Source organism: Bos grunniens, chromosome 7 (genome assembly GCF_055505025.1).
Source record: "Bos grunniens cultivar Pamir isolate PY7600 chromosome 7, Bosgru_T2T1.0, whole genome shotgun sequence".
Lineage (NCBI taxonomy): Eukaryota > Metazoa > Chordata > Mammalia > Artiodactyla > Bovidae > Bos > Bos grunniens.
Genome location: NC_141171.1, coordinates 30,815,894 through 30,843,336, shown reverse-complemented (window position 1 = coordinate 30,843,336; position 27,443 = coordinate 30,815,894). Strand labels below are relative to the sequence as shown.

Genomic DNA, 27,443 nt, shown 5'->3' with positions numbered 1-27,443 from the left:
CTTTATAGTTCAGGCTCTCCTATGTTATTGCTCAGCTTTATTTTCCTCAGGCACAACCTCACTGACCTTTCTGTTTTCCTAATGCCATGCTTCCACCTTCCACAAGCCTTTGAACACACTGTGTTTTGAACAGTATGCTGTGCTTTGCATCTGAAATATCCCACTCCCTTTATTCTGTTAGCTCATTCAACCCTCAGCTCAAGGGTCACTCTCCCAGGGAAGCTTTGTTAATACTTCACAGGTTAATGGGGGCTTCCCTAGTAGCTCAGCTGGTAAAGAATCCACCTGCAATGCAAGAGACCACAGTTCAATCCCTGGTTGGGAAGATTCCCTGGAGAAGGAATAGACTACCCACTCCAGTATTCTTGGGCTCGTCTGGTGGCTCAGCTGGTAAAGAATCCACCTGCAATGCAGGAGACCCTGATTCGATTCCTGGGTTGAGAAGATCCCCTGAAGAAGGGATAGGTTACCCACTCAAGTGTTCTTGGACTTCCAATGTGACTCAGCTGGTAAAGAGTCTTCCCGCAATGCAGGAGACCTGGGTTCGATCCCTGGGTCAGGAAGATCTCCTGGAGAAGGGAAAAGCTATCCACTCCAGTGTTATGGCCTGGAGAATTTCATGGACTGTATAATCCATGGGGTGGTAAAGAGTCAGATATGGCTGAGCATACATATACATAAATAGGGTGATTTGTTACTAATGCTTAGAGAAACAGATTCCTTCCCTTCAAGGTACTTATTTCAGTTTGTAATCTCATATCCATCCCTGTGATTATTTGAACACTATCCATCTTCCCCACTAGACTGTAAGTCCTGGGAAAACAAGATCATGTTTGTTTGGTTACCCATTATGCCAGGGATTGTACTTAATGCCTGGTAAATAAATATCTTTTTTTATGAATAGATAGTCTAGAAACATAAGAGACTTAAAATTTGATATTAGAATAGCTCAAAAGGTGGTTGTTTTCCAGTTTCTATTGTTCCCTGGTTTTCTTTTTATCCGTATTATCAGAAATTAGATTTCTTCTGTCAGATATTCCTGAGGCCAAATCGCATTGTTTCCTTACACAGATTCTTTACCATTTTAAACAGACCCTTGTTAGAAGTCTTCAGCTTTTCATGCAGGTCCTCAGATTTCTTATAAGATAGTCTATAAAGCCCTGTGAAACGATAGCAGATGTCTGTTTGAATCTCTGAATAGTGCAGTTTCCACCAGAACCAGAGCAGACTCATCCTAGGAAGGCTGGCACACAGAGAAGGGTGTGTGCTGAAGCGGGTGCCTCCGAAGCACATCTGATTTTTATTTTTCAGATGATCATGAGCCTTCTTAGATCTGTTTACTGGCTGACTTTTTAAAAATAATGTGTCTTCAGTAACCTTCCTGTGGTTCATTTTGTGAAATCGTGAGCGAGTGCTGGGGAGGAGGTACATGGAGGACTGAGGACCGCAGAGCCTCTTTGAGCTGGTAGGTTTGGTTCCCAAAGGACAGAACACTGAAGCCCACTCACTGCAGTGAAAAGGTATTGATTTTTCTCCCTCCCTGTTCTCAGCTGCACCTCTGAAGTCAGTATGGTGTGCAGTATCTTTCCTGGTAAAGAGAGGAAAAACTGTCACGAACTTGGTCACCCCAATCGGACATTTCAAACCAAACGAGATGCAGTAGGAAAAGAGCTTTCCAAGCTCTTGGAAACCTCCCGGCTTAATTCAGTACCCTGACTTTTGTGACCAGGAGGTTCCTTCCAGTTCATAACAAACCTTGATAGACAATGGGAAGAAATGTGGTGGGTTTTTTTTTTTTCCTTTGATGTTTCGAAAAGAGAATAAAAGGATCAAATCAGTGAAAACAATATAGCTTTGTGCAGTGATCTTGGAAGGTTAGCACAGTGGTCTTGTCCAAGTTTTCAACAAGATTCTCCGTTCCTGTTATAATTGGCTGCTGGCTAGGTTTGGACCTAACTAGAATGCCAGCGTTCGATTTCACTGTGTCCTCGGTGGAGATATGTCACCGTTTATGCTCGCCTTAGTGACAATTTTCTAAAATGGAAACTCGTGGGAAATCATTATAGTGTTTATACGTCTCCCTTGTCGGACAGCATTATCCTGTGATATTTTACCAGTGTTTTCCACTGCATGATGGCATCTAGTGAAGGTTAAGGCAGCACGGGTCCCTCTGTAATTTTGTGACTGCATTTTACTTACCGAAGAAGAAAAGATAACTGACAATTAAGTGTTTGGGATGTCACAGAAAGAACATGTGCAACTAATCAATGCTATCCTTTGGGAACACGATTTTATAAAGCTGATAAGGTAGAAAAATCGGGATTTTGTGATTTGTGTTACATGATGATAATTGCACCTTTTCGATAAAAGAGACATTTCTCCTGGAGTAAACACTTAGCTGGCGGAGGATGCTGGTACCAATGCTATTGTTTTTCTGCCCCCTTTAGGCAATTTTTGGGTAAATATTTTCATAGAGACTTTTTTTCCCCATTCTTCTTTTAGAGTGATATTTTGGTCTATAATAAGGAAGGTCATTTATTCTTCTGTGACTGAGTAACATGGTTGTAAAGAATGACTATTTTTTTGCTTCTTACAAGGTACACCCAATCGCCTGTGTTCATGTTTATCAGAGTTGGATATCGTCTTAGCAAAGTCTGATGATCTATCACACACTTGTTAAAATTCTTTGATTTAGCCCCATTTCCTTTGTGCATCTTAATAACAACCTGTTTTTTAATGTACTTCCTTAGTGGCAAATTGCATGGAACTTTCTTTACTGTGGCTTTTCAGTTAATTTGGTAGCATCTCCAGTCTGCATGTGTATGAAAGAGTAAGTAACAGACATTCAGAACCCAGATATTTAGAAGCTCTTAGGAGCCCACTCTTCCCATATGCGCACCGCTTCTCCTAGTTTTATGGCCCAGGTTTCAGCTAGAGAGAGATTCCTTCTCTGCTGGTTTAGACAGTAGTTCTTCTTGTTCTAGCAGCTTTGGAAACTGCCGCCCTCCTTAAATGGTTAACCTGAAGGCCACATTACCTCCTTGGTCCTCCACCACCCCCTTCCGTGCTTGGTGGGTAACCTCTTCATATGGAAACCATTCTGAATCTTTTAGTCATTTTCACTGCTTGCCTCTAGCTTGACTGAGTTTATTTTTATTTCTCTTTCCTTGGGGGTTAAATAGTGTTGCATTCAGTGGAGTGAGAGGGCTGCTCAGCTCTTTTTAGATCTTTGTGGAAATAGCACTTTCTTGCTGACCCGCCACTTGCAGCCAGCAGGGCTTTTGACCTACTATCCAGCTTGCATCTGGGTGCTTCATTCTGCCTCTTACAGTAGTTGACTTGGTACTTTAACCTGTACATTTTAACGGGATTATTTCTAACTTTTTCTCCAATGTGTTACTTTCATTTTGAATTCTGATGTTTTACTGCCTAAATTAGCTACCAAACCATGCCACCCTCCTTAACAAAATGATTGCTGCTGCTGCTAAGTTGCTTTAGTCGTGTCCGACTCTATGCAACCCCAGAGACAGCAGCCCACCAGGCTCCCCTGTCCCTGGGATTCTCCAGGCAGGAACACTGGAGCAGGTTGCCATTTCCTTCTCCAATGCATGAAAGTGAAAAGTGAAAGGGAAATCACTCAGTCATGTCCGACTTCTAGTGACCCCATGGACTGCAGCCACCAGGCTCCTCCATCCATGGGATTTTCCAGGCAAGAGTACTAGAGTGGGTTGCCATGGCCTTCTCTGATTGCCATTGCCTTCTCCGATTCTGCCTTTGTTAGATTAACTAACAAAATGGTTAGTTAATCTAACTCACCATCTCAACTTGCATCTGGTGTCAGGACTCTACCATCAGAGTTATTAATCAGTTAGAAAGCACTCAGCCTGGGACCCAATACTGCCCAGCAATTCAAACTCCCCCTCTCATAACAGGTGTGGCGTACTATCATATACTCTGCAGAAATAGAGTTTAAATCTTACTTTCCCTCCTTTTTGGCTAATTTAGGAAACCTTCAGCACCATGGCTTGTTGCATTCTAGAGTTATATACAGAAGACGTAGATGCCATAAATATGAACTGCTTTCTAAATCCAGCACAGCGATAGATTTTGGTCTTTCAGAAAAACATCCTTCACCGGGGTTGCCTCACGGCCAGACCCACAGCCTAGAGCTGAAAGCACTCATGAATTCTAATAGCAAGGCAGCACACACTCCAGCGGGGTTCTAATTGACAAAGAGGTGGAAAACTGAAACAAGAAGGCGAGCGTGTCCTTCGGCGGGCTGGCCTTCGGCGCAGGCTCAGCAGTGCTTCAGGCTCCAGGCCAAATGAAGAGTGCCCAGCAGTGCTCCTCCACACCCGAGCTGAGAGGAGGCACCCTTGGCGCGGCTGTCAGAGGGCTGTTGGACCCCCTACCACTGGCAGCACAATTATATATGTGTGCGTACGTTTCAGCAAGCAGGATTCTCAGCTTTCATCATTTTCAAGGGGATCCACGAATCGCAGAGGACTAAGAAGTTTTGCTAAATAGACAATAACCCAAACCTCCAAAACCATTCAAATAGATTGTTGAGAATTGATACAGCAAAAAAAATTCAAAGAAAACAGAATTAACATTTATCAAATGCTAATTATGCCAGAGACTCTTAGAGACATCACCTAATCCTTACAATGACCTTTAGGGTAGGCAGAGGAGATGCTCAAACCTAGGTCTTGGTCTAAATATACATATTCCAACTACACAACTTACCTCTATAAAGAATGAAAATGACTAACCATTGAAGATCAATCAAAAATAAAGATAAGCAAGCTAAAACAACAGGGAAATGTGATTTGATATTTAAAATGTAGTTTATATATTATATATATAATAGAAAGTGAAAGTGAAGTCACTCAGTTGTGTCTGACTCTTTGCAATCCCATGGACTGTAGCCCACCAAGCTCCTCCATCCATGGGATATATATATATTAGTTAAGAGCTTATCTGGTGAACTGTTTGATGATTTAGACCAGACTGGGGTCCCAAGCATGTGGAATGGCCTAGGATCCAGCATCAGGAAGGAGTGGGTTTTTTTTTTATATAATATATACTTTTAGTAAGAGCTTACCTAGTGAATTGTTCTGGTGATCTAGACCAGACTGGGGTCCCAAGCATGTGGAATGGCCCAGGATGCAAAATCAAGAAGGAGTGATTCTTCTTGAGCAGCAGCTTTTTGAGAAACTGAGGAATATTTAAATGAAATAGGTCATGAGGCCCTTCTTCACTGATGGGTCTCTCATGGAATGAAGTCATGTGTTTCTGAGCCATAAGATTTGGTTGAGCTCAGCTGCTCTTCTGCATCTCTGTACTAACTGATGACAGTCGTTTCACTTATACATATTTTATTAAATTAGTTCTACTCTATTCTATCTTTGGACTTAACTATTGTTTTCTTACAAGACTTAGCAGAGTTTAGGGAATACTCCCTCCACATAACTGAATGCTTAACTAACTGCCCAGTGCTGCTTTCTTAAAACTGTAAATCCTGAAATCCACATTGGTCATTGTTTTATGGAAAACTTTATTTGAGGCTATTCAGCTTCCCTGGTGGCTCAGATGATAAAGAATTTGCCTGCAATGTGGGAGACCTGGGTTTGATCCCTGGGTCAGGAAGATCCCCTGGAGGAGGGCATGGCAACCCACTCCAGTATTCTTGCCTGGAGAATCCAATGGACAGAGAAGTGTGGTGGGCTACAGTCCATGGCATAGCAAAGAGTCAGACTCAACTGAACGACTAAGCACAGCACAGTGAACATTTAAATAAAATGCTCACAAATTTCTAAAGTCTTCTCTTTTCTTTTTACCCCAGTATATCTGACCTAAAACTGTGTGACCATCTATTTGGAGTACTCTGTTCAGGGAGGGTGAGCAGGATTAATTCCTGTCTTGGTGTTGCAGTGTAAACAGCTTTTTGCCTGTCTTTTGTCATTAATGATCATGCTGTAGATGTACCCAGTGCATTGTAAGCCAATCTGTCAAGGCAAATAAACAATTCACCTTGTTAAAATTCCCTAAATCTTGCATTAATAAAATGAAAGTAACCCCCTGAACACTCAGGAGATGTCTTCCTGCATACTACAGTGATGGATGACGTGTCTAAAGATCCTGGAAATTAAGTAGTTCAGGTCATTAAAAGTGTCCCACACTTGTTATTGATTTAATTTATTTTAAAAGGTGGGGGTGGAGATAAGAAGGGTTACCCACTCCCCTGTTGTGTGTGTGTGTTTTTTTAATCTGAAAGCTACCACTTGTTCACATAATTAAAACTATCACCAAGGTGAACAGCTCTGTGTTTGTTACAACATGAAGCTTTATTATTCAAATAAGTATATCATCTTCTTAAACAAATATCTACAAACAAGTAGATAATCATTGCATCTTGTATTATGGCAGAAATTCCTTAGAACCACACATGTATCATGATTCCTGAAATCTTTTATTTCTGGGCACTGAAATAATGACCTTCTGAGTACCCCCCAAAATGTCCTCAGTTAGATAAACATTTAGATGGAGGTCAAATGAATTGAAGGAAACTAACGGAAATAGTAATAGAAGTATGCCTCTGAATAAAGGACCTGTTTTTTTTCTCTCCATTTTGTCAATTTTTCATTTTTCTACTTTATAATCAAGAAAAGAGTAAACATTTGAGAAAGATGAATGGATGGATGAGCGGGTGGGGAAATGGATGGATGCAAAAGTATTCAGAGGATGCAGACCCTGTGTCACTATATTCTAAGGCAAGATTAAGTCATGTGTGTTTGTGTTTACTTGTTTATCACCAATTTTCTACACCAGTCCACACTCCACTGGACACATAATATTCATTGTCATATCCCAGTGCCTAACATAATAGGTGCTCAGTAAATATTTGTTTAATGAATAAAGTATCAGAAAAGGCAATGGCACCCCACTCCAGTACTCTTGCCTGGAAAATCCCATGGATGGAGGAGCCTGGTAGGCTGTAGTCCATGGGGTCGCTAAGAGTCAGACACGACTGAGCGACTTCACTTTCACTTTTCACTCTCATGCATTGGAGAAGGAAATGGCAACCCACTCCAGTGTTCTTGCCTGGAGAATCCCAGGGACGGGGGAGCCTGGTGGGCTGCCGTCCATGGGGTCACACAGAGTTGGACACGACTGAAGTGACTTAGCAGCAACAGCAGCAGAACTGGGTAACAGAATTCCAAAACATGGTGAGAAATGGGGCAGCTCCAGATTTAAATCATAACTAAAAACAATACATTATGTAGAATTATGTGTATACAAGATACATGCAGTTTGGTCTTTTGTCATTTGTTATATACGTTTTGCATCACCTTGCGTAGCTATTCCTGATCAGCTGTGTGATGACATTTCACCATCAATTCTCATTGTTTTTTAAATAGTGTATGTATTAGGGTAAAAAAAAAGCCATGGTAAAAATGACCCTTAAAATAGTTATATTAATTTTAGAAATGATTGCACAATGTATGATGCTTTTCCCATGGTCTTCGTTTTTTTTTAAAAAAAGCAGGGGAGGGAGGTGCAATCATTTCTCTGGCAGACCCTTTCAAAAATAAATATATATGAAAATGCACTCTTACAGTTCTCTATTCGATCCCTCCTGGAAATTGCATAATTTGGGTATCTGAGAACTGACATAGTTATGCCATTATGGCAGCTATTTAGCAGAGCTCCCTAAATGGAAGAACTCTATAGATTTTTTTTTTCAGTATATACACTGATTTACACTTAGTGGTAAAATTGTTACTGACCCTTTAAGTGGAGCTGTCCAAATAGCAATAAATGTCAGTTGATCCTGTTGCTGAAATAGGTAATAGCTAAAAGATCTTGACTAAATCTTCTAGTTAAAAAAAACATGTATAACATTTCCTGAACAATTGTGGCCTCTTATAGATACACACATACACACACACACACACACACACATACACACACAGTCAAACCGTTTCATCACTAAATAAAGAAGACTTGATGAAACTGTCTTTGCAGTATTGTTGGTGTTCCCAGGTTTTGAAGTACTCTGGATTAGAACCTCCTTGAAGGCAGGGAACTGTGTCTACCTGGTACCCAGCTGTCTTGCCCCCTAGTCAGCATCTAAAGTATAGAAAATGCTCTGTAAATGCTGGTTAAGTGAAGGAATAGATAAAATGGAGCATTTGCTGACACCGAATAGCATGTGTATTGGCCTGAATTCTTGGTGGGTGAAATAGGCACCACTCTCATTTCACTTTTGAGTAATAATGCTGGTAAGAACTTTGATGGGTGGTTATGACTTTTCAGAATAGTGTATTTGATTGATTGTCTAGCAAACTTCACTTTCTTAATTGTTTTCTACTTTCACAGGCTGTCATTCTGGAAAATGAAGAACTTCCCAAGCTGTTTCTTGATTTCCTAAATGTGCGACATTTGCCCTCTCTACCAAAGACAGAGAGTTATGGGTAAGAGTTGTTGTTTACCTATTGGACATTAAGTTACTTTGCAAACACTTATTGGCCTAACAAATAACCCTAATGATGCCAGAAGGGCCAGCCTGGGCACACCCATTCTTCTGGCTTGGGACAGCACTCGCTCGCCCCCTACTCGTAGTCAAAGGAATTGCTCTTGAGTCCTCATCTCCATATTGTGGCCAAAGGACCAACTAACTCGGGTTTGGACTTGAGGAATTGACTTTTTAAATTATTCTGTTACATGGAATGATGTTACATGGTGGGAATTATGGCTCTCAATAGCCTGTTCAAGAACTGATATGTTTATTTGTGGGCTTCCCCGGTGGCTCAGCTGGTAAAGAATCTGCCTGCAATACAGGAGACCCTAGCTTGAGTCTGGGGTCGGGAAGAAGGGATAGGCTACCCACTCCTGTATTTTTGGACTTCCCTGGTGGCCCGGATGATAAATCCGCCTGAAATGCGGGAGACCTGGGTTCGATCCTTGGGTTGGGAAGATCCCCTGAAGGAGGGCATGGCAACCCACTCCAGTATTCTTGCCTGGAGAATCCCCATGGACAGGAGCCCGGTGGGCTATGGTCCATGGGGTCACAAAGAGTCGGACATGACTGAGCAACTAAGCACAGCACATGTTTATTTGTGGATACCTGGGCAAAGTCTATATCCCCTTGACACATTTATTCATGTAAGTTTAAAGCTATAAATGATCTTAAAAATGATTTTACCCAACTCCCTTCATTTTATAGTTGAGCAAACTGAGCCACAGGAATAAAGTGCCTTTCCCCAAATCTCCTGCCTTGTAGCTGGCAGAGCCCAGGCCTCTGGCATAAACTCTTTCCCTGCCTCCCCACTGCCTCCCTCAAGAACTTCTGAATGCAGAGCTGCATATCCTAATCTCTCTCTACCAAGAAACCAGACATTTGATATTATCAACAGTCAAGAAAAGTTCTTCCAAAGAGTTAACTCTAAACCAAGCCACTCACTCAGCTCTGGGCACCTGTGATGATCTGACCTCCAAAGGCCATCAGCAACACCCCTGACATATTAGATCTATTCATTCGGAACTCCATCGTCACAGACTCTCTGCAGATCCAAGTTGGGGAGAGTGTTGGAGCCATTTTCTTGCTGTCTCCAGACCTGCCTGAAGGACCCACACTAGCTACAAGATGTTTAAGCTAACCCCACCCAAAGGCATGTTAAACCCCAGCCATCTGCTGTTTGAGAAGCCACTGAGACTTGTCACAGCTCCCTCACTGGCGGCATTCACTCAGGGCCACTTTTCAGTCACCTCAGAACAAGAACCATATACCCCACTCACCAAATCACGTACATGGCTGGTGTATTCCTGTTTCAGCTTGGTGCATTTGCTGGGAAGTTGGGCTTCATATGTGGTTATGTATTTTTAAGAAGTAGTAGGAATGAAGTGAGTGAAGTCTTTTCTCCATTATATAAGTCCAAAAGCAAAACTGTAGGATTTTTGAGTGATCTTCTTCAGGAAAACTGAAATATAAGAATATTATCATCTTAGGATTCCTTAGGAGGAGGCATCAGCCATGCTGTGACTCTGTGAAAATACCAGTCTCTTTCTCAACATGTCTGCCAATTTAGAGCTCTAAGAATACTAGCTGTATCTTCCTTTGTTAGCATAAGCACTGACCCAGCTTTTATTGTCTTTTTCTTTTCAAAAAAATTTAGATCTTTTGATGAGACAGAATCTGAAGAGTCAAGGTAAGAACAAATACCAATCAGGAGTTATACAAACCGAGAAGAGGACTGTGGTTTTATTAAGTGTTTCATTATCATCATCTAATTGTTTCAAGTCAAGATTTTCTTTAAAATCTTTGGTAGAAAATTCGTTTTAAAATGACAGATCTTTGATGGGAAGTTACAGAAGTAGCCAGTTCTATTTAAGGGTGGAGGAATAAAACCCTACGTTGTTTCATACATGAAATAAGAATACTATTTCATCAATAGTCGTACTACAAGATTTCAAAAAATACAACACTTTGCATCAGTGATTTATTGTATATCTGCTTCCGATTCCACAAAGACATGAATGGAAGATGAGCGTGCTGCTGGTGATTTGCTCCTCCAGCTCTGCTTGCTATTATTCACCCACACCGTTAGATACATGAACCTTGAGATGTCCCCGCACAGCAGTTTGATCCCCTCAAAGCTAGTTTGTAGTGTTTTCTGTTTACCGTCGTCCCCTGATGCTGACATGCCTGTTCTTGACCTTTCCAGCAAACTGTCCCACCAGCCGGTGCTGCTGTTCCTCAGGGATCCATACGTCTTGCCTGCAGCCAGCGGTAATCAAACCTGTCATCTGCTAACAGCTCTTTACTGATCTGACCCTGCACCACATAAACCACGTTTTTAATACAGGTCTAACAGAGTGACATTGGTCCAGGGCTTAATAATCTGCCAATAAACCAGTGCTCTTGGTGTAAGAGACATTCAGAATTTTAATTGGGGCAGGCCTTTCAGGAGGAAATGTAATTTTTCTTCCTCTCTCTCCAGGCTGTTTTGAATTAGAGTGATAAGGAGGTAAAGGTATTAATTTGCGGGGTGGTGGTATTTTAGACTATGCCAGTTTTTATCCAGATGCCAGGTAGGGTTTGAATCCAAGGCCCTGGTCCTTTTTTTTTTCAATGCTTCTTTCCCAAAGCTGTGTATATATATACATTGCATGTGTCTCCCTTTCCATTTAGATTACAGCATCTTTGACAGTCAAATAAAAAGGTTGTACGTTTAAGTATATGGGATTAATTTAAGTGTAATGTCGTATTTTAGCCCAAGTCCTTTTTTTGTGCCAAGAAATTTAAATTATTCAGAGTCCCTCTCAAAGTGTTCCGATATTCAACTCTTTGTGAGTATATTCTCAGACATTGTCTCATTTAATTTCCTTAACCACCTTAGGAAATTGGCAGGGCAGTTATCATCGTTGGATCTTGAGAAAAGTGGATCTCAGGGAGGTCCCTGACTTGCCTGGTTTCACAGGTCTGGAGCATGGATCTCTTTTTGCCTAATCTCTCCTTCTGTGCTCTCTGCGTATAGTGGATTTGCAGCCTTTGTTTCTGCGAGTAACTAAATAGCATAGCAGCTAAATAGCAATAAATAGATTATCTGTGGACACCTTCCCTACATTCTAGCAATAAGACCTTATCCCCAGCAAGAGAGAAGGGACTGTTTTCTTGTGCTCAAGTCAACCACTTGCTGTCCATTTAAAGAAGCCTGGCTCAGACACAGCCCCACTCTGTGGAGGACCTTTCTAGAAGAAAGCTGCCTTTTGTCGTGCAACAGTATACACATATGGTCTTGTAATAGTATTTTCCCTATAAAATTCTTTCAGTGAGGAATAATTACCTTTCTTTAGCATTTACTTCTAATGTGCACCAAATATGCCTGGTGTGTTAGGTTGATATTATATTAACAAGATGTTACATTTAACAAATATCTATGTAGCCTAGTCTAGAGTACATGGGCAGTGATTTATAAAGTAGTCTTTCTGCTTTTAATAATGGTTCCACAAGCACTCTCCCCAGGTATTGTTTCTGCTCAGATATTTTGTGCCTTGGACTGAAATTCCTAGAAAAGTGTCGAGAGTAGAGTGATCATCGTGGATTAGTAGCCAGTTTGCTATCTAGAAGAGGGAAGATATTTTGTGGTCTTTGAACTCTATTCATCCAGGTTGTTAAGTAGCATGTGCTATGCACTTGGCTTGACCATGAAGAATGGCAGAACTTTCTGGGAAGGAGTATCAGGGGCAAAAGTCCGAAGCTGGAAAGAGTAATAAAGTATGGATCATTGGTAGAATGTTGATGTAGTGGAGTGACTTGCACCAAAGGGGAATTCCTGCTTGAGAGTAAGTGAAAATCATGAATTTGATGTAAGGAATGGAACCAGGTGTGAGAGAGCCAGTCACTAAATCTCCTTTCATGGAACTTTGGCTGGACCCATGTCATACATCAGATTCCTATTGTCTTAGAGGTATTATACCAGTGATGCATTCTTGCAGTTCTTTAGCATTTAATTTAAAGATAAATTTTACTTGTGTCACATATTCACATTGTATGGCTTTAAAACAAAATGTTGAGGTTACTTTTCCAGAGGATGCAGAATCTGGAAATACTTTCACACAGACACTGAGACCCATAAAGTCAGAGGAGTGTCTGTCTTTAAAATTTTGGCAGTTAAGCACTGTCCTCTTCTAAAATGCTAAAAATAAAGCATTATTCTCTTAGCATGTGATTTTTGGCCTTTGTTTAGGTTTTTCTGGGGAATTCCTAATAACTCTTGCCCAGGTCCCCAGGGCCAGCTGTGTGACTACTCTCTGTGGGCTTTCTCAGCCCTCCTCTTCCTTGACCTCTTGGCTTTAGCCACTGGTGACCACGTTCCCTGTCTTCAAACACCACCTCCCCTTGGCTTTCCCACATTTCTGCTCTTCTTCCTGGTTCTGGCCCCTCTCCTGAAGGCTCTCCTAGACTCTCTGTTCTACTTTTACTTTCTTTGGAACAATCTCCTCCTTGCTGTGGCCTTGATGACCTTGAGTGTACAGTTGAGTCACAGTATTATTTTTCCATCTGAACCCTCTCTGTGAGCCCCAGACTCGTGCCATGGTTGACATGGCCCTCCATGGGCTGGCCCTGGCTCATGTTTCTGCTGGGACGCCCTCACACACTGATCCAGCCACACTACAGTTCTTCCTGGGTCCCAGATGTAGTGAACTCTCCCCTCAGGGTGCTTGCCATTTCTTCTTTCTCGAACCCTCTTCTCATTCTCACACATTGTTGGCCTTCTCCTCTTTCAGGTCCAACTTCAGGGAACCTTTGCTGATTCTCCTTTTGAGTAACCTCCAAGGGCCCCTCCACCCTGTTCACTATTTTTTTTTATAAGCTTCACAATAAATGTTTCTAAAAATAAATGAAAACCAACAAAATAACAACAAAATCTACCCTAAATCACATTCCTTCTCATCACCTCTCAGAAGCAAAGGCAAGGGCAGTTTTCTGAGTAACTCAAGCGGTCATGGAGTAATTAATTGCTTGTGTATTAGAGATATTTCTAAACACATTTTGTTTGTTTATTCACTTATCTCCCTGACTAACATGTAAGTTCCAGTGCTTCCATGGCAAGCACTGTTATTTGTAAACCCAGTAATTAGGCAGTGCCTGGTATGTCATAATAGCTGGGACAGAGGATCAGATGGTTGGATGGCATCACTGACTCAATGGACATGGGTTTGGGTGGACTCTGGGAGTTGGTGATGGACAGGGAGGCCTGGCATGCTGTGGTTCTTGGGGTCGCAAAGAGTCAGACACAACTGAGTGACTGAACTGAACTGAACCCTGTGCCAAGTTCAGGTCCAAGCACTTTGTTTCATTCACCGATTTTTACAATGACCTATTCGGTAGGTACTGTTGTGAAATCCTTCACTAATCCCATCAAATCCATTGCCACCTTACTCCTGACTGCTGTCTGAATGTCAACCACAGACAACTTTTCAAAACGATTAATTTCTGTCTCACTTTGTTTAACGTCCCTCCACAGCTTCTCCTTGTTTTTCAGATGAAGCCAGATTTCCTGTCCCTTCCTAGCAGGCTTGAATTGTCCCCCTGCCCTCACTGAGGCCACTCCTCTTGCTACCTTAGCCTCCATGCAGGTCTCTGAACACTCCACAGGGCACCCACCTGCCTCAGACTTCACAGCCGGTCAGCTCCCTCTCCCAAGCTCTCTCCTCTAAGAGCCTCTCTGTTCCCCTGATGAGGTCCAATGCCCTTGTAAGTGGTTTTATGTAGTGGGTCCTCTGTACAGGTTAAATTAAAGGTGAACATACTTAGGGATCTCTTGCTTTCCTCATATAATAACTACATTTATGTAAATCCTGGGTATAATTATGTATAGATGTGATAGATTGGTTCCCTGTTCAATTTATCCATTCATGTCTTACTCTGATAACTAAAATGTGATACAACAGAAACTACACCTCTGAATTTTCTTTGTGTCTCCTATAAAAAAGGAGCTGATTTTTCAAGTTTGACAAAGGGAGCCTTTTGTCAGAGATTGGCCCTTTTACATTAGGAAGACAGGCTCCCGTCCTCCTGCTCTCTAGAAACTAGCGTAATAGAACAAGCAGATCCCAGACACCTTGGGCTAAACGCAGCTGTAAACCACAATGGAAAAACTGCCGCAAAGTATTCCCAGTAGAAATCTTAGAATTCCTTCAAGTATATTGAGATTCTGTTAGAAATTGAATTGCCAGTGTAATCTATCTTCCTTGTGAGAAAACATTCAGATAAAGAGCTGGGGCCTGGCAGCATTAACCATTAGAACATCCCTTAAATCAATAAGCTACAAATCTGGCCTCACATTCCTGCAACTCGCAGTGGTACCCTTAAGTGACTCGAGGCCAAAACAGCATGTCTGATGTCACATCTGAAACGAGGGCGAACTGTATGGCGATACACACCCGTAAGTTATGCCTAGGCCTTACCTTGTTGTGTTCTGCAAAATGCACGTATGTTTCATTGATGTGCATAAGAAAAGCAGTTTTCCTTTTGTTTTTCAGATTTTCCAAATGTGGTTATTGAAGGAGTTCTCCATGGGATATTTTACCCTCATCTACAGCCCAGGTAGAAATCCTCCATGGCTAGAAGAAGCTGAAGCAGGTTTCGAAGTCATAGTCAAGGAAATCGATACCTACCAAATTAACCTAAACTCTATGACATAACGGCTCTCTCGCTAGTGGTAAAATTCACAGTCCCAGCTTAATTCAGAGCAGGGACATTTCCATTAGAATGGTGCTTTTAAAAATAGAAACCGAATTGGGGCAGCGCTCAGGTTAAGGCCAAGTGTTTAAGAAGTAGAATGTAGCTGCCAATTTAGAAACCCCGGGAAAAGAAGACTAAAGAGGATCTTTGGGACCTCCAAGTGTAGCAAAACAGTTCCTCTCCACTTCAATCACACCATTTGCTAATTGAAAATCTTACCCTGAATCATTGTGAGACTGATCAGCTTTGGTAGCTTTTTTGGTTCAGATTCTATGACACACTAATCTTTTCATCGTGAGATTTTTTCCTCAGCCAGTGATAGATAACATTCTGAAATGCTGGCACCAGGAGAGCGTTACAGAAACACACTGCTAAATGTGAGGAAGGAACTAAACTGGAAATGAAATTATACTGACCATACTAGGGCATTTTAAAAATCATGGCATTTTAATTTGCATTACAGTGGAGTTGCATCATTTGCAGGGATTCGCTTCTAATGTCAGCACATAAGATAGAATGGGGGTCTCAAGATTATCCTTGAAAGCCCTTTAGAATGGTGCCATATTGGAAATCTCCATCCACCACAACCAGTTTTTTCTCCAGTGTTGGAAGAGACAACTGTTGAAGATAACGGTTGAAGACCAATTAAAGTTGTTGGTGTTTGTTCAGGCACTGTTTTGTAGAAGAAACACATGCCTTTAAACACTAGAATTATACTTAGCCTTGCAAGATGCTTGCCCTATAAAAGATAAATGTGAACGGACAGTGACTGCGGGAACACCAGATTGACAACACTCATCTTGGTTTACTCAAGGGCATCCATTCATTGAATAGGTGGTATAGTTGCCAGATTGATCGTTATTTTCCTTATTGCTTATCATTTCCTTTTCCCTGACCTCATATTTTGTATTAATACAAATTAAATGAGTTTATGATGCACCTCCACTGTACATCTTAAAGACATTCAGATTTTGTCTAATAAAGGATAAAGGCATATATGCAGCCTGTATATGTGTGCTGTATTTGGGCATTTCCTTGAAAACTAATTAATAGCCTATTTATGATTATTAGCTTAATAAGCTTCTGTGTAGGAGAAAAATATTTAAATTCAAAACTAATAAGTAAATCATGGTTTTTGACTAAGCTCTAAACATACAGGTTTAAAGCTTGCTGCAAATTCTTGATGATGTATTTATGCTAGATGTGTGACAACATGGGAAAGAAAGTAAGAACTGAATAATCAAGTGTCATCAACCAAAAATGACTGAAGAGTCAAGTGTTGGAGATAGTTTTTAAATGTTTTTGTTATTAGCTATTTTGAGTTAAATAAAAATGAAGAACCCAAAGTATTTGAATATGTCTTCTACTGGTAGGATCTTATAATGGAGACACAAGCTGTGTCTTTTCTTTTTTCACACATGCACACACACACACTTCTCCCATAGTCACATAAACATTTATTTCTAATCCAACAAGGTAAAAGTTAAATTACCTCACCTATTAAGCCAGTAGATATGCATTAAATAATTTATTTGCCAAGATAGTAAGAATTAAAAATATATATATAAAGATCAACCATCATTGGTAACACACTACTGAAGGAATCTTTTGTGAGAATTAAAATCTTTTTTAGTGATGACTTTCATTTTTAATTTAATTTAAATGTTTATTATGCCATATTTCATTTCAATTCCATTATAGGAAATAGAAACCACAGCTACAGTAGGTGTTTTAAGCAGAATGGAATCATAAGAAACAGTGCTTACAGAATCTTCTAGAAGGATGCAGGGAATGACCTCCTGTGTGCTTCTAGGCACAATTTCCAGAATACCCCAGCAATTTCCAGTACCCTCCTTCCAGGGAAGCTACAACCTCTGTCTTAAGGAATTCCGGGGGCAGAAAGGCTGCTATGGAAGGTATTGAGGTCCAAAACAGCACGTGTAGTTGTGATCTGGGGATCAGCACATAGATTCAGGAGGTACCTGTTAGCACCATAACTGCCTCAGGGCAGCACCCAGGAAGCTGGTGACTGGGCACAAGAACAAGTGTCCAGCTGTCACCACCTACACTGCGGTTGCCTCTCACACCCATGGCCTTGCTTGTCAGCAGCCACAGCACAGAGCAGCAGGATGATGGTATTCACCCACTTCCATCTTCTTGTGTATTGCTCATGAAAGCACAAGCAATTGGCAGAAGCTTCTTCTTGATCCCCAACTTCAAGGGAGTCTGGGAAGGAGTTGGAACTTCCTGGTCTCAGCAGCTCAGAAATGCGTGTTGAAAAGAGGATGGAATGCATTTCCACAGTCAAAATTTTCATAAAAAGATAGATAAAAAGAAAAATCTCCCATCCTGTCTCCTCGATTCCCAGTTCCCTTCCTAGAGACACCACTGTACTTGGTTTATTTGTGGACTTTCAGAAATTCCCATCCACATGCAAGCAAATACTGAGTATTTGGTATACATATATTCTTCTGTTTCTCCATTTTTATAAGATGGATTTTTCATATCATGGATTCATAGCCAGTAAAGAAGTAAGGAGTACAGGGAAGAAAAGAGAATAAAGAGAAGGAAAAGAAGCCCTCTTACCACTTACGCCAGGATATAGAGACAGCCCTCACACTCCCTCACCCCCCAGTTCTTGGATTTGGTGCTTTGCTTGGGGCTGGTCTCAGAATGGTTCCCGCCCGCCCATTGCTGTTTCACGCAGAGCCTTTCTCAGACCTAACCTCCGCCATCTGGCTGGTTTACATATGGCGGCCCCGATATCCTTTCTGTTGGTGTTCTTCTTTCTCCTCCTCCTCTCCCCCATTTCAAACAGCAGACTGTGTATACAATCCCAACAGCACTGTGGCCATCACCACATGGTAAATTCTTCAGTCACTTCACTTTGAGAAGTGTGTAAGTCTTATGATCACAGTTTAGGAACAACAAAGGGCTTTTATCTCATTTGTCAACTTGGTCAATTGATAATGGCTGTCTAAAGTGCTCAGGTAAGGATTCTGACTCACCAACCAGAGTGGATACTATCCAAAACAAGCAGAAAATAACAAATGTCAGCAAGGATGCAGAGACCTGGGAACCCTTATACGTTGCTAGTAGGAATGTAAAACGGTGCAAACTCTGTGGAAAATAGTATGGCAGTTCTTTAAAAAATTAAAATTACAATATGATCTAGCAATTCCGCTTCTGGATATATACCAAAGGAAAAAAGTGAAAGCAGGGACTTGAACAGTTATTTCTACAACCAAGTTACAAATGAGTTTCACAATAACCAAAAGGTGGAAGCAACCCAAGTGTCCACTGATGGATGAATGGATAAAATGTGGTCTATACATACAGTGGATTATTCAGCCTTAAAAAGGAAGGGAATTCTGACACCTGCTACAAGATGGATAAATCTTGAAGACATTATGCTAAGTGAAGTCAGCCAGTCACGAAAGGACAACTGCTGTATGATTCCACTTATTTGAGGTGTCTAGAATAGTCATACTCCTAGAAACAGAAAATAGAGTGGTGGTTGCCAGGGGCTGGGAGTGGGGAGAGATGGGGAGTTAGTGGGTTTCAGTTGGGGAAGGTAAAGTTCTGAAGATGGATGGTGATGATGGTGGTTGCACAGTGATGTGAATGCACTTTCTGCCACTGTAAAAAAAAAATGATTAAAATGGTAAATTTTATGTTGTGTATTTTACCACAGTTCTTTTAGAATAGACTCAGTGAGTAAGGGTGTGGTGACCAATTAGTGATATTTGTCAAGGGTGCTATTCTCATATCCCTGGTAACCTATGAGATTCTAAAAACAATAGTTCTGAGCCAGAGATGTGCATCAGAATCGCCTAAAACTGAGTCAGTAAATCGGGGAGGCGGCGGGTGGGGGCCTGTCAGTGGGTACTGAGAGAAACTTCCCAGTTGATTCTGACACATACTTAGGTTAGGAACCACTGTTTGACGCTTTGAGAGTGTGAGATGGTTTCTGAACTCCCCTTCTTTGGTGATTATTGACTTCCCTTCCTCCTGCAGAATCTACTATGAAATAAATGAAGATTTAACTCTCCTAGTATTGCATTCATTCTGGCTGCGGTAACAGAAATAGCATAGACTGGATGGCTTATAAACAACAAATATTTATTTCTCTCAGTTCTGAACTCTGGGAAGTACAAGATCAGGGCACATGTGGTATCTAATACGGGGCTCTGTTTTCCCTGTGTAGTTACGTGGTGGGGAATTTACCAGGGATCTCTCTGGGGCCTCTTTCACAAGGGCACTAATCCCTAATCACCTCCCAAAGGCCCCCCAAACACCATCACTTAGGGAATTTAATTTCAGCATATTAATTTGGGGGTGTGGATGTGGACCCAAACATTCAGTCTATAGCAGGATTCTTTGAAGAAGCAGAGAGGATGACAGACAAGTTTGTAGTGGTCTCAATTGATACCATATAATGAATATATTCATTTATTCATCCATTCTTTAAATGAAATTACAGCATGGTGTTAGTTATCTAAAGAACAGAGAGGCATAATCCTTGTTTTCCAGAATTTTTAGCCATTTATGAGGGAGTATCTTTCCATTTAACTGAACTGGATATAAGGTTCAGTGATTCAAACGATCTTCTCCAGTCTTTCTAACTCAGCTTTGAAATGATCAATTTTCATCTCGGCTTTGTTTCAGTTTTCATCCTTGATGATAATGATAGATTTCGAATTCAGCAGCAGAAACCCAGGAAAGTAACAGACAGTAACTCAAAACAGAAAATTCTGCAACATTTATGTTTTCTGTCCATGAAGATGCAGAGTGACCGTCTGGATTCTGAGGATGAAGAGGTGTTTATTTTTGTGTGGGAGGGAGGAGGGCACATTGAAATGTTAAGTCTTTGGAATACATGTAATTGACTAAAGAAAAATGTTGTTTTATATTCTCAGAGTATAATTGCAAGTCTGACCTATAAGACGTGAAACATTTTCAGTCTTCTTTTACTTGAACATCAGCCATGGTGCCATCAACAGTGTCTCCAGCTCTGATCATCTCTTAGATGGTCTTATGTACTGAGCACCTCTGGGTGTCACCTGTTGTGATACTAAGGCTTTTCATACTTGATCTCATTATAACTTGACACAGCTTTTACAAGTTTTTATAGAAGAAGAAATTGAAGATCAGAGAGATTAGCAAGTAACTAACACGATAAAGCACTAATCTGGGCTAAGTTCTGTCCATGGATTATCCCATAAAAGCCTTCCAGCATCTTCCTGAGGTATGTGTTCTTATTTTTCCATTCTACAGTGAAAAAAATGAAGGCTAGAAAGGCACAATAGCTTGACTAAGGCCACCAGGTTATAAAAGGGATCAGGATTTGCACTGATCATCCACAAAATTTGAGCTGTCTCTCTCCCCCATCAGCCTCCCGTTAGAACTGTTTTTTTTTTTTTTTAACTGTAATGTGCATTTTTGAATCACATTTGAATATTTAAGTCAGAAAAGTATTGTGACAGTTGCTCGTATTTCTACCCTACATTATACATCAGTGCTTTTCCATCTCCCTTGATTAAACCGAGGGAGTGCTCTGTGCTCTCGGCTGCAGGATCCTCTTGGGCCTCTCTCAGCTTTCCACTTTCACTGTAGTCTGTCCTTCACACAAGAGCCAGAGCCATCTTTTTGACATGTCCATCAGGTCATGTCACTCGCTTGCTCAAAATTATCCAGTCGCTTCCATCCCCACTTAAAATGGAAACTCCTACCACCCTCTCCAAGTTCCTCACCCTCCTCTTCCTGGTACTTATCTCACCGGTGACACTAGCCTTTCTTTTCCCAGGACTTGCCAACCTTGGTTCTCACTCAAGCCCTTTGACCCTGCTAGTCTCTCCCTGAAACAGTCTTCTCTTAACAGAAGGCTGGCCCACTCTCACCTGTTAGGTCTCAGCTTAGATCTTATGTAGCACTCAAACTCTCACCGTGCCCGCTTCTTCTCTCAGAGCACACTGGTACCATCTTCATCTGTTTATTTAATGTCTTTCTCCCCAGGGAAGCTGGGGAGAGCTGCACGAGGGCAGGGGCAGCATCTGACTTGTTTACCCTGTTTCTCAGAGCAGAGATGGGTAGATCCCAGAACCACTGTTGAAGGAGTTGGTGGCCAGCAGCCTGTGTTCCCATCCCGTCACTCAGCTCAGAGCTGGCTATGCGTGCGTCACGGCAGGGCCTTCAGAAATGTTTGTGGCGTATGTAAATGACCTTGACCTTGCAGTCAGGATTTGCTAACATCTTCCCAGAATCATTTGCATAATTATTCATTACCTCCTGTTTGTCCTAAAACAGTGGTTTTCTACACTTTGCTCACCAATTTGATACAAGTTCTAATGGCTCAAATGATTTCTTAAATGTCTATCCTTTACAAATGCATTACTAAGCTAATTCAGTGATTAAAAACCATGGTTTTGTGACATCTCAGGGCAGTGGTTTTCGAAGTTCAGACCTTGAATCAGCAGCATCAGCATCACCTAAGAACTCGTTAGAAGTACACATTCTCAGGCCCTTCCCTGGACACTTGGGGAGTGGGACCCAGAAATCTAACAGGCCTTCCAGGTGATTCTTATGTGCACCAAAGTTTGAGAGCCACAACCCTTCAAGCTGCATATTTTTTTCAATGCTTAAACTTTTTTTTTTAATTGAAAAAACCACAATACTTCTAGGAGGAGCAGGCACAAAATCAGACAATGCCAGATGGTCACGACGAAAGGCTGATGACACCTTTAAGATACCAGCCCATTAGCAGCTTAACAAAGCCAAAAAGGTATTTTAAATGTAGTAAAAGATAAGAGATATCTTACACTTAGAAGCTACTTTCTTTTACATGAGCTTTTATATCGGTATCAAAATTTTTTTCATCACATAAGGCATCATGATGTTGTTCTAAATCTGTGATGTCTTTAAATGTGAATCTGAGTTAACTAGAATCCTTGACTTCACGGAATTTATAGAATAATGTGATATTAGAGGGATAAATAACCCCCCAAATGTGTCAATGTGAAGTGTGTTACATGCTATAAAGAAAAAGAGGTTTACTTATACGCAGGGAAGATATCTAATTTAGCTTTGGGTGGGTCAGGAACCTTCTCTGATGTAGTGACATTGAAGTAGAGACACAAGGATGTTAAGAGGCATTAGCTGACAAGAATTGCGGGGAGGGGATGTCGCAGAGACATCAGCAGGTTCCAAAGCCCAAATGAGGAGAGAGCATCAGTCAAGGTCCCCAGGGAAAGCTGGTGAGTTAGAAAGATAGTGAGGGCTGGTGCTGGATCCCACAGGGCCCTTCTTGCGACGTGGAGGAGTTTGGTTTACAGCCTATGTGCCATGGGAAACAACTGACTGGTGTTACACAGGAGGGATATTTTATTTTATTCAGCTTTATTGAGGTATAATTGCCAAACAATGATTTGTTTGGGGTTTTTATACCCATTTATTTTTCTTGATCAGGCAGTGAAATTTTTAAAAATAGGAATTTTTTAAAATCCTTCAACTCGCAAGCATCAGCAAACAATATGTAATTTAGAATAAGGTATATGATGTGTCACACTTCATCTGATTTATTCTTAAAAGCTCATTCTGGACACCTGTAGAGAATGGACTGACTGGACAGGTGCAGGATCGGAAGCAGAGAGGCTGTTAGGGGGCCACTTGGATAACTTGGATGAGAGGTGGCCTATTTTAGGGATGTGGCTGGAGAGGGTGAGATGGATATTCAATATGTATCGAAGAGCTACCCATGAACTTGCTGATAGGCATGGATGTGGAAGGTAAAAGGAGGGGAGAAAGAAGTTGGTAAGGGTGGGTTGGTTAGAATAATTGGTTGGATGATAGTGCCTTTCATTGATCTTGGAATCGGAGGTAGGGGCCTGCTACAGATTGAACATTTGGGTCCTCCACCCCACCCAAGGACTTCCCTGCTGGCTCAGATGGTAAAGAATCTGCCTGCAATGCAAGAGACACGGGTTCAGTCCCTGGGTTGGGAAGATCCCCTGGAAGAGGGCATGGCAATCTACTCCAGTATTCCTGCCTGGAGAATTCCATGGATAGAGAAGCCTGATGAGCTACAGTCCATGGGGCTGCAAAGAGTCAGACACAACTGAGTGACTAACACCCCCACCCAAATTCATATGTTGAAACCTAGTCCCCAGTATGATGGGATTTGGGAATGAGGCTTTAGAAGGTGATCAGTTCTCAAGTGTGGGGAATTCACTTGTCTCTTTTACCATGTGAGGACACAGCAAAAAGATGGCAGTCTTGGAACCAGCAAGAGGGCATTTGCCAGACTCCAAATCTGCTGGTGCCTGCATCTTGGATCCCAGTCTCCAAAATGGTGAGAAATAGGCATGTGTTGTTTATAAGCCCCGCACCTCCCACCAGTCCATGATGTTGTATTGTAGCAGCCTGAACTAACATAAGACCCCTATCTCCAGGGAGCCCCAGGTTCCTGGATAAATCCTCTGCCAGGTCTTGGTGGCTCCTGGTTTGCTGGTCAGTGTCTGCCCAAGCATGGAAGCAAAACTAGATGCAACATTGATTCAGTGGCAGAAGGAAACTAAGCTAGATTTCCCTCATTGTGATAGATTTATGCTGCTGACCTATCTCTAACTTCATGCCCGGTTCACAAGGGTCAGGAATATGCTCCAAAGCAGGAACAAAGCCAGGCACAGAGAGCAGACCTGTGACTTTGACCACAAAGGACTTCCTGTTGCTGCCTAACTGGGTTTACATGTCGTGAGTGGTGTGATTGTGCAGTTTTCTCAATGAGCCACATAAATGGCCCAACAAATGAGGATTCAAGTGAAAGGTTTCCAAAGTGGACACCATGACTTCCCAACATAGTACCTACAACTCAAGAGAGAGTGGTTTCTCATTGCTTCTCAGGTCAAATCCATAGTGCTTAGCAGAGGACTTGGCTTCACCAACTGCCAGCAGCTTGGCCCACTCATGACCAAGGCAAGTCACCCGAGCCAGCTCCCACCCACCATGGGCACTGCCACTGAAGGCTCACCACCATCTGGGGCTCTCCCCTTACTGCTTGACACCCACGTCACTTTTGCCAATCTACTTCTGTCGTGCCCTTCTAACCTCAATTCAGAAAATAAAGAAGAAAAAATATATATATATATTTTTTACATAACAGCCTTTGAAAAAGAGTAGAAGCAATCCAAAGACGAATGCCAGTGTTGAATCATCTTTCTTAGTCCTGGGTGGGTGGGTGTTAGTTGCTCAGTCGTGTCCAACTCTTTGTGACCCCATGGACTGTAGCCCACCAGGCTCCTCTGTCCATGGACTTCTCCAGGCAAGAATATGGAATGGGTTGCCATTTCCTTCTCCAAAGGATCTTCCCAGCCCAGGAATCGAACCTGGCTCTGCCACACTGCAGGCAGACTCTTTACCAACTGAGCCACCAGAGAAGCACAACTCTTCCTAGTTCTGAAAGAGTTTAAATACCTCTTAATAGTATAATTATAGGTGTATTCTTTTTGGTTACCATTTCTTATCATTCTTGTTGAGCATCAATTATGCATGAAACACTGCCTAGGGGGAGACAAGGAGTGTGGTCTAATCTTTGACCAAGAGCAACTTCTGGTCCAAGGAGGAGACAGGAGATGTCCAGGAAGTTAACTGCTAGAACAAGGTTTGAAGAAGTCTCCAGTGAAGTCTCATCAGAGGAGCGAGCCCAGAAGGATGTGTTGGGGAGAAGGAGGGATGGGACAGGCTCTCCAGGCAGAGAGAGCAGCTTGTACAGGCTTGGAGGTGATTTAAAAGTTCTGGGGTCTTTATAAATAGAGAGCTGTACTTCAGCATGGCAGGGATAAATCGAGTCTTGACTTTGCTCCAAGCTGACTAGTTCTTAGTCCTCTCCTCAAGACGTTCTGTCTCAATGTAGGTCCTAGTGTCTAGAGGAAGCATAGGAAGCAGACCTGTCTTTTGTCCAGGTTGGAAGGAAAAGGTTCAAATTTTCAAATTGAGATATCTATCCAAATGACAGGATATAATATCTATCACTTGAGACAGACAGTGACCTTAGTTTTAATAGCACTATAAAGGCCCAGTATGCTTCAGGAAAAAAGTCCTTCACACCCTCTGAAATGTGGAAACTTACATGATTCCTAATAAAAGTTTAGAAATAGGTAATAGAAGGGATATTGGCATGTTGAATCCTCTCTAAATCCCCCAACTTCGTGACCCCCAAGCATCCTGATGGACCTAGTGAGGGGTTTACAATTCCATTGGTGGATCCCATAGTGTACTTCGCTTTGACTCTTACGATGTGTCAGATGCGGCTTCCCCGGGGGCTCAGCGGTAAAGAACCCACCTGCCAGCACAGGAGACTCAGGGTCGATCACTGGGTTGGGAAGATCCCCTGGAGGAGGACATGGCAACTCACTGCAGTATTCTTGCCTGGAGAATCCCATGGACAGAGGAGCTGGTGGGCTATGGTCCGTGGAGCTTCACAATCAGACACCACTGAGCGTGTCAGTTAACCTTTTCCACCCCCAGACAGGAGTCCTGTGACTAGTTGCTCTGATTCTACAGCACTCCCACTTGATTTTCCATCACACTATAATATCAGTAACTCTAGCAAATCTCTAAGTAGGTGATGTTATATTAATATCACCCCTAACACTTAGACTTGGCCAAAATGAAGTCCGCAAGATGAATTGCAGACTTCAGTAAAAGCAGTTATGTACTTAACAGCACCAAATTTTTCCATTACAAATACTGTTTTTACTTTTTCTTGATTTTAAAAAAAAAAAAAGTGCCTGGAGGGGGCTTTGAATTTCTAAGCCTTTGAATTTCTAAGCCTTCCAGATCAAAGATTTCTTCAGCTGTCTGAATTATAGGAATGTTGAAAAACAAAACCAAATCCTTTTCCTGCTATAAAATCCTTGCCATATTTTTGTCTTTAGGTAACTCAAAACGGCTGAACTAAAAAATGAGGTTGGTGAGTTCTGAAAATTCATCAGAAATAGAGTAGTCAATAATTTTGAAAGTGTCATTCTAATTAATCTGACCCAAGAATAAATTTTACTAAATTCTTATTTGATAATCCAGGAAATTGCTAAATAGCACTTAGAATAAAACAACTCATGGCTAAGGATGCCAAAACGTTTTAAATTGTTTATTAAAGTGATTCAAGACTAAGTTGTAATAATTTGGGCATGGTGGTAGGCGCAGCCAGTATAATTTTCCTGATTCTACTCACACCCTTGGCTACATTATGTGTCCTTTCAGCAGCACAACTAGCCAATGATGAGCTATTTCAAAAGCTCTTGCAGAAAGCATAGGCTTTCATAAAGTAGTAGTTTATATGGAGTCATCAGTTTGCTAACATTTTCAGTATACAGCCTGACCCTCAGGATAAATGGCTTCTACCAGGGGGATGATGTTAACTCATTGGTCATCTGCTGTAATAGACACCCTAACAGTTTATTCAGTAGAGAAATCACATTATGCTCATAGTCATGAAAAAACTAGATGGCAAATACAGTGAAAAGTACATGCTCTTTGTGCGGGGCAGTAGCAATGGCTTATGTGCTTTCTGACATTTGAAGACTTAAGGCCCTTTTTATGTAAAGATGACATTTGATTCTAATTTCCTCCTATGTTACCTCTAAAATTTTTTTAATATTTTTTTTCTAAGTTTATAAAGAAATATAGAGAAAAGTTAGAAGGCAAAAAAGTTTAAAAATTACAAACAGAAAAGAGTTTTAAAAATCCTACCATTGGCCTTTGTTTTATGTCACTCTACATTTTGTTGATTTTGTTTTATAAGAATGTATTTACATAATTGAGATCGTGCTGCATACAGAATTCTCCTTTTTTCCCTAAAAAGTGTAGCATTAGTCTTAATGAATGCATGCTATTGCTTTACAACCATTTAGGGACATTCAAGTTGCTTCCAGTATTTTGCTAGCATAAATAATGCTGTAATTTTCATCTTTATACATAAAACTTTTCCAATATTGCTGTATTAGACAAAGGCTTTGGGTTGTAAGTCACAAGAAATCAATTCATCCTGGCTTAAGCAAACGAGGGAATGTAATAGGTTGGGTAACTGAAAAGCTGGGGGTGGAGATTGGCTTCAGGCATGGCTGGATTCAGAGACTGAGCAGCGTCTTCTAACATCTATCTTTCCATCTTCCCTTCCTGATTTCATTCTCATGCC

The 27,443-nt window shown here is 41.5% G+C and overlaps 1 protein-coding gene across 4 annotated transcripts in view; it reads left to right on the top strand.

The window, feature by feature from the left end:
• The window catches only part of SNX24 (sorting nexin 24), a 182,435-nt gene extending 162,282 nt beyond the window's left edge, over window positions 1–20,153 (top strand). For 3 of the 4 annotated variants that reach the window (XM_086410672.1, XM_086410676.1, XM_086410675.1), the window contains exons 4-8: window positions 8,383–8,477; window positions 10,179–10,211; window positions 10,728–10,792; window positions 15,052–15,115; window positions 19,922–20,153. In XM_086410672.1, coding sequence (XP_086266798.1) covers window positions 8,383–8,477; window positions 10,179–10,211; window positions 10,728–10,792; window positions 15,052–15,115; window positions 19,922–19,934 — 270 coding nt within the window. In that variant the 3' untranslated portion in view covers window positions 19,935–20,153. Of the gene's footprint in view, window positions 1–8,382; window positions 8,478–10,178; window positions 10,212–10,727; window positions 10,793–15,051; window positions 16,600–19,921 lie in introns of those variants that run through there. The other variant, XM_086410673.1, reaches the window with a different exon arrangement.
• The last annotated feature ends 7,290 nt before the right edge of the window (window positions 20,154–27,443 follow it).